The 17,706-nt window shown below is 38.4% G+C and overlaps 1 protein-coding gene across 10 annotated transcripts in view; it reads left to right on the top strand.

Moving 5' to 3' along the window:
- Window positions 1-17,706, top strand: part of MYO6 (myosin VI) — a 166,671-nt gene that overhangs the window by 29,650 nt on the left and 119,315 nt on the right. For 9 of the 10 annotated variants that reach the window (XR_004645196.1, XM_034766178.1, XM_034766177.1 and 6 more), the window contains exon 2: window positions 15,005-15,145. Coding sequence is in view for 9 of the 10 variants with exons in the window: in XM_034766178.1 (XP_034622069.1) it covers window positions 15,026-15,145 (120 nt within the window). In the remaining variant the exon portion in view is untranslated. The remainder of the gene's footprint in view (window positions 1-15,004; window positions 15,146-17,706) is intronic. The other variant, XM_034766172.1, reaches the window with a different exon arrangement.

Genomic DNA, 17,706 nt, shown 5'->3' with positions numbered 1-17,706 from the left:
GCTTCCACAGACATGCAGATGTCAACTCTTCTGGCTTGGTTCAAACACTTATGACTGTTCCAGGCAGATTTTGCACATAAAATGGACATATTTTGGATATCCTTGAGACTGAGGTGCTGTAAGTGATTTTTGTCCAGCCTCCACCTGTACTTTGACATTACTACTTCTCTCTTCTGCCGTCAGAATAGAAGACGTATTCCATCAGTCCTCCCATGGAGAATTATGGGCGCACACTGCTCCATATTTATGTGCTGGTGAATATTTTATGGCCAATGCCCCTCTTTCAGGATAGCTTAGGACATTATGATCAATTTTTGTCTTCTGTCATCAATATGCTGGATCTTAAATGTCTTGTCTTGTTTCTTAATATAATGGAGTATAAAAGCTTCCTTAAATCCCAGCCAGCAGAATTATTTTTCGTGGTTGACAGTGTGGTGAATCTGGGCTGTATTTATTTGGTAGTATTCAAGTATTAATACAATTTTTCTAATTTTGTGAACAAGATTAATTGATTGGACTTGGACTTCATAGCTTGGTTTTTCAGAGCCAGGGCTATATATTTAGAGATGGTAGTTTTCTTTCAATTTTCGGTGGTCTAATTGTGACGGGAAGCTTTGGCCTGCAACCTATGTATTGGACTCATACCTTTTCATGAGTAGAATAATCAGCTGAGGGTTATTGTGGTGTTTCAGATCAGAGCTGGTTAGAATAACTAATAATGTGTTAAAAAAAATTTCACAATTTTTTGTGTTTTGTTCTTTTGGTCAAAGTTTAGTTTTTGTCAATTTCCGGCTAGCTTTAATGGAGATCATTAATGTCTCTCTACATGAGGGCAGTGTGCTTCTTTCAAGGGAACAGTCATTGGATCAATCCTGATAATCTCTGGATGCTGATTATCTCACCAGTTTATGTCCCTTTCTTAAACTTTCTCTTTAGGTTGTGACAAGAAACATTGGTAATATCTGGAAACCTCTGATTTTCTTGATACTTCCCACTCTGATTTTCAACCTGGGTATAGGACAGAAATTGCACTAACCTTTTTGATGTCTGATCTCCTTGCAATGGACAGAGGTTAAATGTCCATACTGTTTCTTTTAGGACTGTCAGTAGCCTGTGATACTGTTGACCACTAGGTTTAATTGATTTGGTTGTGTGCCCTTGCTTGAATAGGTATATTTATTATTAATTTATTAATTAATTTAGTATTAACTAAATACCAGTGACCTTCAGTAGTTCCATGTGTCCTTTGACAGAGATCCCAGAAAGTGGCGTTGGGCAATAGGTTGTTGACCTTCAAAGTTCTGTGCTGTATGGTTTCACTGATTCTATTCAACATGTATGCCGAGGAAGATAGTGAGACAATTTGAACTGTGATGCATTTGGTACACAGATGACATGTAGGTCTGTCTTGTATCAAACTCAGATTGTGCATTTTTTTGCTTTAGTGGCTCACCGAGATAGGGTCATGAATGAAAATTAGCTGGCTGAAGTTCAGTATGGATAACGCAAATGAGTTGAGGGAAGAACCTAAAGAATATGATGGATGGTATTAGCACCAGTTACTGAAAATTTTTCTCTTCAGTAATTTTTATTGAAATTGATAATTTGGGATTTTTTTTTTTTGAGCTCACTTGTTGCTTGATGATTTCCAGATATTTTAAACAACAATTTTTATCTGAGTCTGGTAAGGTGCTTACAACTGTTCCCCCCCCCCCCCCCCGTGTGAACTTTGCTACATCATTCTGACCTTTCCCATGAATTACTGGGTGCTATCTACAGGTGACTGTTCAAGGCTCCTAAGAACCTAAAGATGGCATATAATAGAACATCTTCCCACTCTATGGTTTGATGTACCTGCAGGAGAATGTATTACATCAGTTTCTTGAAAAACTGCACTGGGTGCCTATTTTATTTTCAGGTGCAAAGATGTTGACACTCATCTGTAAAGCACTAAAGAGCTTGTTTCCTGATTATTTGAAAAATTACTTCTAATCCAATGAAGTCTTTGCAATTATTATAGCTAATGACAGATACTCTTATAGCTACATAGATATGGTTATACTGTAGTCCCCTTGTTTGAATGTCTGGGGACTGCAGACAGGATTTCCTCACTTGAGAAATCTTGGCAGGAATCTGCTTCTGCACATGGTGTGTCAGAGCTAGTGTGTGTGGATTTGGGGAGACTTCGGTGTTGAATTGTTTCAATTGTTTATATATTTTGTCCAGTGCCCACAGAAATTGATGGACATTTCTTTAAAAAGAAAATAAACAAATTAGTTCCTCCATTAAGTTATCTGAAGATGAGCAATGGCTGGGCAATGGGATGTGTTGGATGGTGAAATTACATATACACCTCTACCCCGATATAACGCGACCCGATATAACACGAGTTTGGATAAAACGCGGTAAAGCAGTGCTCCGGGGAGGGAGGGGGCTGCGCACTCCAGTGGATCAAAGCAAGTTCGATATAACGCGGTTTCACCTATAACGCGGCAAGATTTTTTTGGCTCCCGAGGACAGCGTTATATCGAGGTAGAGGTGTACTTTCTTTACAATAGAAGAGTATTACATTTAGAATACAAATAGATATGGAGAGTTATGGGGGCATCTCTGGAAAAAGTCTTGAAGAATTGGAATCAGGGAGACAGATTCTAATTCTTTGAGAAACATGTGTCTACTCCTGGCCTATGTCTATATTGGGCAAATATGTTATGTTAGAAAAATGTGGTGTTCTTAGCATATGCACAACGTGCTTCAAGTGGCACGTGACCAGGATTCATCTCTGAATTTAGTCCGCTGATTGGATCATTAGCTTCTCTGGCTCAGGCTGGGTACTGATGGGGAGTGTGACCTGAATGCTGATCCATTGCCCCAGAAACATGTATTGACCAACACCACTTAACATGAAGCTAAACACAATTTTGTCCTCAATGTGGACAAGATCAGTCAAGCTTGTGTGTGTGCTGATTCTGGTGTTGTCACCAGCATTCTACATGGGGAAGACTGATGCAATGAAATCATCGCTGACAAAACAAATATCCCCATTTTCTTTAACTGCTACTTTTTTAAAAGGTATGGTGATCCAGCAGACCCACCAATCCATTCACAGGTTTTCTTCTTCTGATATAGTTGCTTTTTGTTATCTATATTAAAATCTTAGCATCGTCCTCCCCAATTTCCTTCTTAATGTTGCAGAAATTTATGTTCCTGATATTGGCTTTATTAGGATTAGACTTCCAAATTCTCAAGGATTTCTTTCTGATTAGCAAAGTTTGAGTGGTTGTTCAAGTTACCTGTGTTGGCAATATGGGCTATATTGGTCTTCTCATCCTGCTTTTCTTTTTGTTCAGTGGCATGTATGTCTTCTGATAATCTTCTATTATTTCCTACATAGTCTCCATATATGTAAGGATTTTATTTCCTTTAATTTTGATTTTAGGCCCTTTTTTGAGTAAGTTACTTTACTGAACTCTTCCTAAAATATAGTGCTCCTGTATTAGTTTTTGGTATCTTTTCTTCCTTGAGGATGTTTGAACTTAATTTTATTGTTATCCCTATTAGCAACTCAGGTACTGTTATTTCTTGACCAACTCCTGTAGGTCCTTGGTCTGTGTCCCTGCGTGGGTCCATCAGCCATTGCCACCCATGTAGGGAGAAGTGAGCTGTGTGGTGTATACTCCCTTCTTGAGGCTGGACTATCAGTCACAAATTGACTCTGCTCCTGAGTATGTCTACATTGTAATCAAAGGTGTCATTGTAGCAAGCGGAGACATACCCAGGCTAGTTTTAATCTTGCTAAATTGGGTACCAATAATAATTAATCTGTGGCAACAGAATTGTCACAATAAGAGATGATGCAATTTTAGACTTGGTTTTGGTAAGCACTGAACATCAGAGAAAAGCTGGTTATAGAGATAACCTTGGATCAAGTGATCATGAGTCAATTCGGTTTAATGGAAGAATAATCAAAACGAGGGTTTTTTTTAATTTCAAAATTGCAGACTTTGTGAAATCAAGGGATTTGGTTAAAGAAGTCAACTAACCTGAAGAACTCAAGGACTTAAATGTGGAGGAGGCTTGGAATTTCTTTATATCAACTACACAAAAAGCACCTGAAATTTGCATTCCAAGCAAGAGGAAAAAAACTTGTAAGGAAAGGCTCCAACCACAGCCGGATGAATAACCACCTCAACAAGGTTATTGTAAGTAGTAAGCAATGAGCCAATAGGAAATGGAAAAAGTCTCAATCAGCAACAAAGCTACATTCTTGATTTAAAAAAAAAAGTAAGAATAAAGTGGGAAATGCTAGAAGTCAAGCTGAATTATCTCTTAAAAGGAAATTAAATAAAGAACAAGGTTTTTTTAGTGATATAAATAAAAAGAGAATAAGAAAGGATAAGGTTGGGCCATTATGCAAAGTGGAAGAGAAGGAGATTACAGATCATCTAGGTGTGGCCAAAAATCTAAATGAATACTTTGCCTCAATTTTCAATAAGGATGATAATATGGATGAGGGCTGTACCTCTGATGGAAATGAGTGTCTATAAATGGAAATTAGCACATCTGTGGTGGAAGAAAAAATTAAAGAGCTTGATATAGTCAAATTGGGGAAGGAGTGTGTGTGAGGGAATAATTTCTATCCAGAATACTGAAAGAACTGGCACATGATACTGCTAGTCCAGTAGCAAGGATTTTTAATCTGTCTATTTGAGGTAGTACCACATGACTGGAGAATAGCTAACATCATACCTATATTTAAGAAAGTGCAAAAAAGTGATGCAGGCAATTACAGACCTGCTAGTCTGACCTCAAAAGTATTCAAAGCTTTAGAATAAATTGTGACGGAAAGAATAATTAAATTCATGGAGGTAAATGACAATGCAACATGAGTTTAGCAAAGGCAGATCATGCCAGACTAACCTGATGTCCTCCTCTGATTTTTTTTTTAGATAAGGGAAGTGCAGTAGATTTAATATACTTGGACTTCAATACAGCATTTGACATGGTACCACATGGGAAATTTAGTTACATTAGAAAGATGGGGATCAATACAAGAACTGTAAGGTGGATAAGGAAGTGGCTAAAGGGGAGAAGGCTCTGGGTTTTGCTGAAAGGTGAATTATAGGACTGGAGGGAAGTTACTAGTGTAGTTCCTCAAGGATTAGTCGTGGGACCAATCTTATTCAATATTTTTATGAAAGACCTTGATACAAAAAGTAGGAGTGTGTTAATGACATTATTTTTGATGATACCAAGTTGGGAGGCATCATCAATACAGAGAAGGATTGGAATTTGAGACAGGAAGATCTGGATGCCCTTGAAGGGTGACAGAAGTGGGATGAAAACAGGATGAATTAAATACTGCAAAGGGCAAGGTCATGCGCTTAGGATCTAATAATAAGAATTCTGCTGTAAGCTGGGAGCTTATGAGTTGGAAGAGATAGAGATGGAGAGAGACCTGGGTGTGTGGGTCGATCACAGGATGACTACGGGCCACTAGTGTGATGAGGCTATAAAAAAGGCAAATGCAATTGTGGGATCCTAGGCAAGGCATTTTAAATATAGAAAGATAGAAGTATTAATCTCCTTCTAAAAGGTGGTGGTAAGACCTCATTTGAAATAGTGTATACAGTTCTGGTCATGCATATTGAGGAAAGATTAAATTCAGACTGGTACGGGTGCAGAGAAGAGATACTAGGATGATCAAGGGAATGGAGGGCCTGTCTTGAAAGGAGACTGAAAGAGCTTGACTTGTTTAGTCTAGCAAAAAGAAGGCAGAGAGGGGATATGATTGCTCTTTAGAAATACATTAGGGGGGGTAAATACCAGGGAGGCTGAAGAGCTATGTAAGCTAAAGGACAACATTCTCACAAGAACAAATGGGTATAAACTAGCCATGAATAATTTCAGGCTGGAACGTAGAAGATTTCTAACCATCAGAGAGGTGAGGGTCTGGAACAGCCTTCCAATAGGAGTTATGGGGGACAAACAACTTAATTATTTTTGAGCAAGAACTGGACAAACTTCTGAGTGTGATTGTAAGGTGGAGTAGCTTGTGATGGTAGGGAGCAGGGACTAGCAGCCCTGGGGCTCACTTCCCATTTATGCTTGTCAAAGCTCAGGCTTCAGGGCTTTAGCTGGCCACCTGCAGTGGTCAAGAAGGTAATTTTTTCTCCATGTATTCTGAGTTTTTAAAGTATTTCCTTCCTCTGGAACATCAGGGATGGCCCTGGTTGGAGATAGAACTTTGTATGCGGTGGGCCAGGGATCTGAAATGTCACCAAACATTCTCTTTCTAAGGTGGGTGGCTGGCTGGTTCTTGCTCACATGCTCAGAGTCTAACTGAGGGATCAAGAAGAAATTTCCCCCAAGGTCAGATTGGCAAGACTGTTTTCCTCCCCGCTTTTCTCTGTAATGTGTGGGTGCTGATTACTTGCCAGGATTGTCTGGCCATCTCTCACTTAATCATTTCCTTGCCATCGCAGGGGCCCCTGCTGCTGGTGAACTTCAGTCTCTCCCATTCTCTGCCTGTAACACATAATAGTCTAGTCTCCTGCAGGTTCTAATACTTTGGTCTCAGTTCACTTTTTGGGTTTAATGTGCAGTGGGTGGTGGTGGGTCTGTGGTATGTAGAAGATCAGACTGGATTAACAAGTTGTCCCTTCTGGCCTTAAACTCTATAACTTTATGGGCTAGTCACCTCCAAGTATGTACCCAGGCTCCCTGGTGGGATTGTACTCAGCTGGCTTGCTGAAGCCCATGCTGCACTATTACAGTACTACAGCCCAGGTTTCACTCTCCATTATGGTGCTGGAGCAAACTAGATGAAAGCTAGTTCAGGTATGTCTATGCATGCTACAGTCACACATTCAGTTTCAGTGTAGACATGCCCTCAGTGGCTTACGGTGAAGGGGTAGGTTTCTTCCCTATCCACAGAGGATTACCCCCTTCCTGCAACAGGGTAATATGTACTTACAGCTAGCCAGGGAAAGTGTTGTAATGTAATAGCAGTTTAGGCAAGGTTTTGCTTTGAGCTAGTACACCAAGTAGTCTGCATTTTCTTTTTAAAGATACAAATAAATGCTACCAGGCTATAGGTATTAAGAATCAATCCTAGTCCCATTGATGATAATGTAAATCCTGTTATTGGCTTCAGTTTATTCATTTAGATTGATAGAGGTGCTTAAAAAATTCCCCCTGCCCATATATGCTCTAGGCACTCTTGATATAACGTTAAAATACATCACAAATAATATGTTCGGCTAATTCTTCCTCACCCTCCTTATTTTCAAATGCCAGTTAGGAGGAGGGGGAAGATGGGATTTACAGTGTACCCTGAATGGCCTCAGTGCTAGTGGAACCAAAATTTACCACTCAGTATAGTGGTTAAGGCTTTAAACAAAAGCTATAAACAAATCTGTCCTGGCCAACATATCACAGACTTAATTTCTTATGGCATCCTGACTTCCTTCATGCTGTTCTCTGCAGCCTGCTTGTTTACTTCTCTCGCACTCATCTTTGTGATTCTGTCTACTCTGCGCCGTGTGAATGTAATGCCTTTCTATTACCAATTTGCCAAGTAACCATCCTCTGCTCCATTCAAATCCCTGACTTGCTTCTTCCATAATGATCACAAGAGCAAGAAGTGTTTTCTGTTTTTGTTTGTTTTTAAATTAAAAAAAATCCTATCCACGCTGTTTCATCCTTTGGGTTTCCCTATGTATCACTATCACTTTTTTTTTTTTTTTTTTTTTTTTAACCATGTCAGGCTTTCGTTGGGCAGATTGATTTTTATTTTTCTGGCGTATACAGTGCCAAGGACCTCAGGGTTTAAGAAGGAATAATTTAAAGTGACTCTGCCACCTTGAAATCTACTCTGTTGAAAATAACAACAACAACAAATTATGGTATTTTAAGGTAGTACAGTTGCCTGTGAAACCTCTTGTAATTTTTTTGTTATTTTATAATAATATTTTTCTCAATGCCTTCTTTTGTTGTATGAAAGACTTACACAAATAGAAGTGGAAACTGACTGACTACACAAGAGAACCAATGAAGCTGTACATTTGACAAATCAAGTTTACTTTACTCACACATGCGTGCGCATGCGTGGAAATTGAAAATAGACTAATGAGGTCCAGTTCCTGGTTCTAAAGGAACAATGCTCAAATGTTTGTACAGAAAAACTTCTATAATGCAGCTAAGTGCTTTTAGTACTATAAAGTTCTCAGCACATTGGCAACTGTACAGGAAGCATCAAATAAATGGGACTTAATGACCAATGAAATAATGCAAAGTATACCATTGTGAATCCATTTGTTGTTATGTTTAGTTCAAGGAAACCCTCCATTTTAATTTATCTGAAGCTGCTACAGAATTTCTGGTCATCTGCAACGGAGTGCTGAATGTTGTCATGGAATTTTGTTTGCTGCAGAGTACACAGGCTTTAGTCCTCGATTGAATATGGAACTAGGGTCAAAAAATGCCATTTAATTGCCATTAACCAACCTATTTGCCCAATTTTGGCTGTTGTAGAGATTGGCAGTATTTTCCCAAAAGTTCTGTAGCATGCTAATCCAGGTGAAAATTGCAGATCAGACTTTTGTACAGTTTTATAAAATGTGTGTAAAGTAGGTTCTTTAACAAAACGTAACCATGTACATTATTTTTTGCTGTGTCTTTTTATATATATATACATACATACACACACACACACGCAGGTGTGTATAATCTGGATGCAATCATTATGATGGGATACCATCTGTTCTTCAGTGCAACCAGATCAGTTTTATTTTTCATTTGGTTTAATTAGTTAATTTAGCAATCAGTACAGTGCATTGATGTAGTAAGCTGATAGTTCACAGATCACTTCACACATCGGTGTCAGACCTTCCATAACCATGTTAGAAATTGCAACACTATATGTTGCAGTTTGTAGAACTTTCACCATGTGCTAGGGTTAAGTTGGACAGAGCACTTAGTGGGAGAATGAAGGAAATCAGAAGTGAGTTTAAAAATGGTTACGTTTTAATTCAGTATGCATAAGTGCTAGGATGATGTAATAACTAGAGCTCTGCAAATCTGTGGATATCCACAAATGATATTTGAGGATCGCAGACAGATGCGGATCCAAATTTTATATCTAGAGCCCTGTAAATCTGTGGATATCTGCTTTATATCCACAGATCATGTTTGTGGATTGGGTGTGGATACAAATTTTGTATCCACACAGGGTTCTAGTAGTAACTTACACATATGGGGAGTCTTTCATCTAAGGGATTCCTTAGCACTTTACAAATTCAATATATTTTTTTTAAAAGATCAATATGTTTGAAACATGATTTGGGAGAGGAAGAAATAGAGCTGTTAATACTGTTGCTTTTTAACTGTCTATTTTTATCTGAGGTGAATGTTTGCATTTTTGCCATCGTAGGCTGGGGCCCGAGGATGCTGAATTTTTTGCCTCATAAGCTTCTTATTGCCGGGTGTCCACATTTAGCAGGAATCAGTTTTGGATGTCATCTCTGATGTGTAAGGTCAACTATTTTCTTGTGAGCTTATTCTGGTACCTTCTGTGTATTAGTTTTAAGCAAACAGCACTTGCTATTTTGTTACACAATTGGTTTTCAGTGACAGAAGGAAAAAATTAAGGTTATCATAAATAAAAGTGTGTATAAAAATCTTTGCCTATTGCTGAAATATAGCTACTTCTGTTTAACATCTATGTGAGCAATTCAGGACAGGAAGTGAAGAATCCTGTTCCCAGTAGAACTACGAGAAGTGGTCGATGTAATGGAAAAATGAGGGGACAGTATTACAAATATTACTTAAATTAGTTAGAATAACTGTTAGATATGGAGTTGGATTCCAGTTTAATAGAATGAATGTTAGTAAAGGAGTCAGTATTGCTAAAAAGTTAACTTTCACTTTGGGGGAGGGTGCAATTGGCAGAATTGCTGCTGAACGTGTGTATAATCAAATTTTAATATAAATCTTAGAAACAGAATTTGGCAGTTAATAAAAAGGTACGTTAGTGCTCAATTCTGTAATGCATTTTAATTGTGAAAACACACCCTTAAAGGGGCAATCAATTTGCATTGTTTTTTGAAACATGCACAAAAAACTTTATCAAATAGTACTATTTTTGAAATGCTATGTCCCAAAATTTAAAAAAATGTAAAAGATGGTTACTTTTTTTTTCTCGTTTGTTTGTTTAAAAAGATCTTTAGGGTGAGCTTGAGAGCAGTGCCACAGATGTTAGGGCCTATCCTTCATCTCCCCTTTCCTTTGTGCACACATCTGCTTTGATATCTGTTTACTTTCAGTCAACACTTATTGGTGATCGACAGTGCTGTGATCGATGAAGTGGGGATTGATTTAGTGGGTCTAGTGAAGACCGGCTAAATCGACCGCCGAGTGCTCTCCAGTCGACTCCGGTACTCCACTGTAACGAGAAGAATAAGATAAGTCATTGGGAGAGTGTCTCCCATTGACGCAGCACGGTGTAGGCACTGCAGTAAATCAACCTAAACTATGTTGACTCCAGCTACGTTATTCACATACATGGAGTAGCGTAACTTAGGTCAACTTACCCTGATGGTGTAGACAAGGCCTCAGTTTCAGTTCGGCTGCTGCTGTCACAATGTGCTTGTAGTGCTTGGGAAGGGTATGCAAAATTGTGAAACTGATTATATGTAATTAGTATCCCTACACAAAATAAATTGAAAAACGGGTGGGGGGGAGAGGGATGTGTTTAACATTTGTTGTAGTAATGTTATGGGTGACTTGTAACAACAACAGGTACCGTTTTACAATGAAAAATATGATTTTCACAGTGTCCCTTTTTAAATATAACTTTTCTCCATTTTTGTATATATTAAATACAGATTGTATTTCAAAGTTTTGTATTTTAAAACCACAAAAGCATAGTTTAAATTTTTTTTTGTTCAACTTGCTTTTTTCAATGACATGTGCCAAGTGTTGGAGAAGTACAAATTCAGAGTTGATATTAATAGAGGTGGGTGTATTACAGGTGCCCAAGATGAATAGATTAGCACAGGCGTTGGTATTATGCTGTTTCTTAGTCTTTAAAGGCTTTTAGATAGTTGTGAGTGTAGTTATTAAAATTAAAAAATAATCTGAATGGTCAGATAATAGGACTCAAATATTTGTCCACTATGTTTTTAGTCATCATTAGTGTAACTGTGTTAGTGAAGTGGTTTTGTAAGTTCACAGAACATTTGATCAGTAATTTACCAATAAGATGTGAAACACACTGCAGAGAGTATGAAAAGGCAAAAGCCTGGATAAACAAAGAAAGTCAAAGCCTGAAGATGCTAATTTGAGGGATTGGGTTTCAAATTTAAGTAGAGACAATTTGTCAGAAGCCTGACTGTACTGTACGGAAACTGTAGCGGTAAGAGATACTATATGTTAATTTCAGGATGTATTTTGTTGTGCGACGTGGTTACATCTGGAGTATTGGCAATGTTCCACATAAAACAAGGCTTTCCCCTGTTTTTAATGGTTGTGTGACATATCACTAAGTACCAACCTGAGCAAGCATTTCAAAGGAAAATGATAGGCTTATGAAAATGAATGTCTGCTTATGCCTATAAATAAACTTAAATGTTTAGCAGCTACACCCATAACAATTGGACTTGAGTCATAACAATTGACACAAGACTGGCTCACAGTATTTAAAGACCTATAGAACTGTGGTATGTATTTGATCAAATTTGCAGAAGTTTAAAAAAAAAAAAAAAAAAAATAAGGGGTGGCCTGCAGCCAAGTCTGAGTGAATACAGATGTTGTTCTAAGGGATTTACTGTATGTTGCTGACAACACATGACCAGGATAATCGGGTGTTGTGGACTTTATGGAATGTGGCTGAAGGTTTCAAGTAAACATAAACCAAACTTGACTGTAGAACATAAACTTTTCTGTAGCTGGATAGATGTTGAAGATTTATACTCTGAACATGAGAGAATATAGAATTAGAGGCTTCTGTTATATTCAATACAGTTTTTACAATAGTATATATCCCAATAACTTCATTTTTTAATCTTAATTTTAGATTCATACACCCTAAGCCCACATGCACACTGTCATAGTTTCAAGGTAACTGCACGTGTATTTCCAACCCCATGGTCCACTCCAGGAGTTCCCAAGCAGGTCTGAGGTCTCCAGCTGGCACCTGTGTGACTCTTGTCCCACTCCCTTAGGACATGTGGTGGTAAGGCTGCACAGCCTGCCTGATACCCCAGCAAGCCAGTCTGTATAAAGGTCAGCCCCTGTGCACTGCTTTCTCTCTCCGAGGGATATGAACGGTGTATCGCCAGCAGTTACAAATTACCACGTGGCTCTTTCGAAGCAAGCACACTTCGTCTTAAGATCAAAGCATTACAGAGAAAACACACACAAATCCTAATAAATAGATTTAAACACACGCTAAGTGTACCAGGAGTCACTCCTCAGTCTTGTGGGGTGCTAGTAAGCCGAAGTTTTTCCAATCCTTCTGCAAGGGTCCTGATGGTTTGCTGGACCACAAAGAAGGCCTTGAGTCAGTTCAAGCTCATCCTATTATGCCAAAAACACTTTCTTTGTCTCCTAGTCTCTGGAAAATCAAGGTTGGATCAGTATATATAAGCCTCTGAAGGGAGCCTCTCTGGAATTGTTTAGTCTCAGTAACTCACCTTAATTCACTGTCTTTAGTTCCTGGAGGAGCTGTGGTAACCCTCCCGCATACATGAACAATCCTGCATAGACTATTTGTAGATTTAATACAGTAGGCCACCACAAATATTGATGGGGTTGCAATATCTGTCTCACACACATTCTAAGATCTAGATGTTAGATATCACGTAATCTTGATAAGACTCCTCAGAGTTCAGTCTTTTTTATAGAAACTCTTTTAATAATTTTCCCCTTGAGAAACAATGCATATTTTAAAGTGAATTCTATTTTGAGAAAAGGCTATGTATAAACAGCATCACCTTACTCCACAAATCTGTTTCCTGTGTATATTCCATCATATCTGCTTGCATTAGTATGTGTGATTTTTTTTTTTTTTTTTAAAGCCACTACTTTCACTACTGCCAGCCATGCAGAACCAGCACAGTACTGGGAGAATGAATTGACATTGTTTTTTCTGGCTTTGATGTCAATTAAGTTGCAGTTGTATGTGCAACGACGTTGTCTTCAAATTGTGCTTGGTTATTCCTCTGCAACCACAATAAACATGAGTTGCACCAGATATACCTGAAAGAAAAACTTTGTCTTGCAGTCTTTATTAGAATTCAGAAAGGTCATAGCTTGACTTCCAGATCCTGGGTTGAGTTTGCAGGTCTGGCAATTAGAAATATCACATATTTAGGGGGAAATCATTTGTTTTTTAGCCTGGTAACTGAGCAAAATAGATGTGGAATAAATGAGAAACGTTAACAATGGCTGGGAGAGGGGCAGATGGGGATAGGTTCAGTATTTTGGAGAAAAACAAAACATGGAAGTGACTAAATGTGTCAGTCACCAGCTACCCTGATTATTTTGTATGTTGTACTTCCTCCGTCCTATTTCATCTGCTCTGTGTCTTCAGTTGTAAGTTGAGGGATGTCTTCCTGTGTGTCTACTATGCCCAGTACATTTTGAGCACTAGTGTAATATTACAAATTTAACTACCCTAGATGCATCATATTTCAGTACATCCTCTAACGGTAGTGGAATCTGAGAAATGAGACTATTGTGCTATAATTAGGTGAAACTTTCTATATCATGAGGACACTTAGAAATACGTTTGAATATAATTTCAAATACTGAGTGTAATTAAAACCAAAAGAATATATTTTTTTACAGTTAGTTATTTGGTGATTGATTGTAAGCTGTAAAAATGTTTTTTCAAAGTTAAAATAATTGACTTTTAGAGCTGAATAATGTTTGCATAAATATGTTCTTTTAGGCTGTTTGACTAGCCAGTGGGTGAGGACCTCTTACATATAAGTTTCTTCCTTTTTGCACATAACACAATTATCCAGAGCTGCCTCTGAATGTAACAGGTATAGAAGTTCCTCTAGCCCAGTGGTTTTCAATCTTTTTCATTTGTGGACGCTTTAAAAATTTCAGATGGAGGTGCAGACTTCTCCCTTTGGAAATCTTAGACGTAGTCTGTGGACCCCCAGTTGAAAACCACTGCTCTAGCTCAAGGGTGTGGGAAGGGAAAAAATTGTGAGTTATTCTTCCATTTAAACAGTACCTTCATACCTTTCATGGGTGTTTTGTATGTTTATTTGAAGTCTGTTTCCAGTTTAATGATTACTGGTGCAGGTTATTTTGGGATAATGGCCAAAGAGTAGATCGTATACCAGAAGTATACTTTTACAAACCCTGAAGCTCTAGAGATGACTGAAGCAGATCTCTTTTAATGTGTGAATGTGTGTTGAGGGGAAAGGAAGAAACTGGCAACTGGAATGAACCTGTCTGTCAGACTCGGTGGAATCCACAAATCTGATTTATAATCTATATAATAGAGATTATCTAGTATTAAAGTAGTTATCCAGGATGAAGACTAATTCAGTATATGAAAATATTGTGTTGGACCTATTCAGAAAGTCCAAATCCAGGCAAAATTCCTATTTAATTCAGTTGCTGTTGTATGTGTTGAGTAACTCTGTAAACTGAGCATTTGTTTAGGTACCTAACTTTAGGAATCCAAGTTGGAAAATGTTGGCCTTAGATCTTTAGCCTTTTCAGATGCCTGTGTTTTTTGCATAACAAATGGTGCATTTTGAATTCAAGACATAGTCTAAAACTGTTTCCAAAGAGCATTTGGACAGAGGTTACAGTCAAAGTTTTTTAATCAATAAGGCATACATATGGGTGTAACTACTTAATACTAGAAATCAGTGTTTCATGTTCTCATTTTATATACTCTGTGTTTGGATTAAAAATAACAAATTAAAGTTTGTAGACAGCTGGTCAGATTTTTATACAGTTTTTTTCCCCCCCCTTACAGGAATAGTGAATAGTTCCAATGATGGAGGACGGGAAGCCTGTTTGGGCTCCACACCCAACTGATGGGTTTCAGATGGGGAATATCGTGGATATTGGCCCTGACAGCTTAACTATTGAACCGTTAAACCAGAAAGGCAAGGTAAGAAAGGGATTAAGGAATCCTTAAAGAACTATACCATCACATAGTTCTATGCATAGAGCACAGCAGTGGGAGTCAATTTCTAATCTCCGCTTTGTCTCTGACTTGAGCAATTCACTTAACATTTCCTTTGCCTCAGCTTCCTCAGTACAAAGAAAAATGATCATAATATTTAATTCTGCAATACTGGCTCCCACTGGCAAGAAACACATAGTTTCTGGTTGCCAAATTTCCATGTATCTGCAGTATCTATAGTAAGTAACTGAATATGTGTGTGTCTTTCTGTGCGGTGTTACTTTTCCCATATTGAAACTGAGACTGGCTCAGGATCTATCTTTGAGATGACACCTCCATTTTCTCCCTCTCCCTATGCTTGCTTTTATAATGGTTCAAAATCTAGGATGAATTATAAACACAAATTTTGGTTGTATTGATTAATGTCAGATTTCCCCCCCTCTTTCCTATAGCTTCACAGTTTCAATAGAATTAATTTTATAAGGGAAAAGCATTTTCTGAGGACACTTCATAAATGTCTGAAAGCATTATGTATTACCTGATAGGTAATTCTGAGGGATACTGAATAATGAATTTGAAACCATAGTGTCTTAACTCTTAGATGTGTTCAGACTGGTGAGACATGAGTATCATTAATTTGGGTCTTTGTACCCAAGGAAGCCCAGAATATTAAAGATAAAATTGAAAACTTGTAAATAAAACCCCCCACTGCATTTATGGTGAGGGAAACATTGGTAATTGAACAATACCCATGTTGCTGGGGAAAAACATTTTTTAAGGAGTAATTTAAGGAATTTAGTAGCAACAGTTACATTCCATCAGTCTCCTCCAGATGACATCTTCAAAAGTAATATGGTCTCAAACCCCAAGAGCTCTTTGGATTATATTTTTGTGATGGTTCTCACTTAATTTGATGCAATGGCTTAATTCAATCATAGGATATCAGGGTTGGAAGGGACCTCAAGCGATCATCTAGTCCCCTGATCAAAGCAGGACAATTCCCCAGACGGTGTTTATTTTTTTAACCCCAGTACCCTAAATGGCCCCCTCAAGGATTGAACTCACAACCCTGGGTTTAGCAGGCCAATGCTCAAACCACTGAGCTCTCCCCCCCTCCTCTGCCCCCCCATGTTGAAGAGGAGATGGATTCCTTGTCCTGACATATGAACTTTCAAATTGGTGGATTTTTCACGATGTTATTCACATCCAGTAGTCTTAAGTTGAACATCAATTTATGACAGAATATCTTCATATTATAAGAAATGTCATGCTACCCAGTTATTTTAGTTCAGATAGCCAAGAAGTTATGTTTTTACATTTTACTGGCAAGAATGGTAGCAGCTCTGTTTGAAAGTCTTCATGTTCTGGTGTTTCTGAAGATTACTTAAATTGTGTGTGATTTCCAGCAAGTTCCCCCTCATTATAACTTAATTTGTAAGAAAGGAGAATACCCTCATTTTCTCATCAGCTTTCTCATATTGACAATTACAGGGAATTTAGTGACAGGTCAAGAGGTGACAGAGCAGACCTTCCTTTTCTGGGGGACATGGGTATATATTTTGGGAAGAAACCTGAATAGGAAGCTGGTCATCTTTGCTTGATAACAATATAAACCAAGTGTAATGCCATCTGATGTCATTCTTTTTCATGGTAAGAGCCACAGATAGATACAATGGGCACTTCAGCCTGTTTACACCTTGGTGTCAGAACCAGAACTTTCAGGTTGGAGTGTACTGCATATTGTGAAATTACTCTTAAGAAGTCTGCAAATGACCTAGACAAATTATATACCCTTTCTCATCTACCCTGGAAAGTTTTAACAGGGGTTTCTTGCCACTTCTACGAGCCTGGGAAAGCTGTAGGTCACCATTCCCTAAATTATTGACCACCATTCTCAGTGGCTCTGTGGGACACAATGCCCTAATATCCAGGTTATTGCTCCAAGCTTCTGTTGCAGAATTTTATGCCTTGCCAGCACCACCACCTCTTCCCTTCAGCAGATGAGAGACAGCACCCCGGATGTGGAGGAACCAGAAGGCCTTGAGGGCCCTCTTGGTCCGTGGTTTTTCTTTCTACCACGCCCTCTCCCGGCCTTCATTCTTTAAGACCAGAAGTTTCCTCCGTGTACACTGGTCAATATTTAACTTGGTATCATTACCAAAGATAAATGGGAATATTCTCCACAGTGGGTAGGGACTCGGAATTTCTACTTGTGGGAGATTTTTTTACCTGAAAGAGTGGCCTCCTCAATATGTGGGCACTTCACTGGCAGCCCAGTCCATGCAGGCATTATCTCAGCCCCTGCTGGGCCATGAAAACTCTCACGTGGCATCGGGCCAGCAAGAATGAATAAACAAACAAATGTGAATTGTTATCTGATTCCTAAGTAACTCTGTATGCTTTCATAAGCAATACTAGCATGGGTGGACAGTATTATGAGTATGCTGCCTCTCGTCCTAAAAATTGCATGTCCTACAGACTTCTCCCTGGAAAGAGAAGAATAAAAAAGTGTCATTCAAATATGTTTCCTGCAGCTATATGGGGCT

This window comes from Trachemys scripta, chromosome 3 (assembly GCF_013100865.1).
Source record: "Trachemys scripta elegans isolate TJP31775 chromosome 3, CAS_Tse_1.0, whole genome shotgun sequence".
In the NCBI taxonomy this organism is placed as follows: Eukaryota; Metazoa; Chordata; order Testudines; family Emydidae; genus Trachemys; species Trachemys scripta.
The sequence above is the reverse complement of the archived record's forward strand: the minus strand, read 5'-3'. Positions and strand labels throughout refer to the sequence as shown.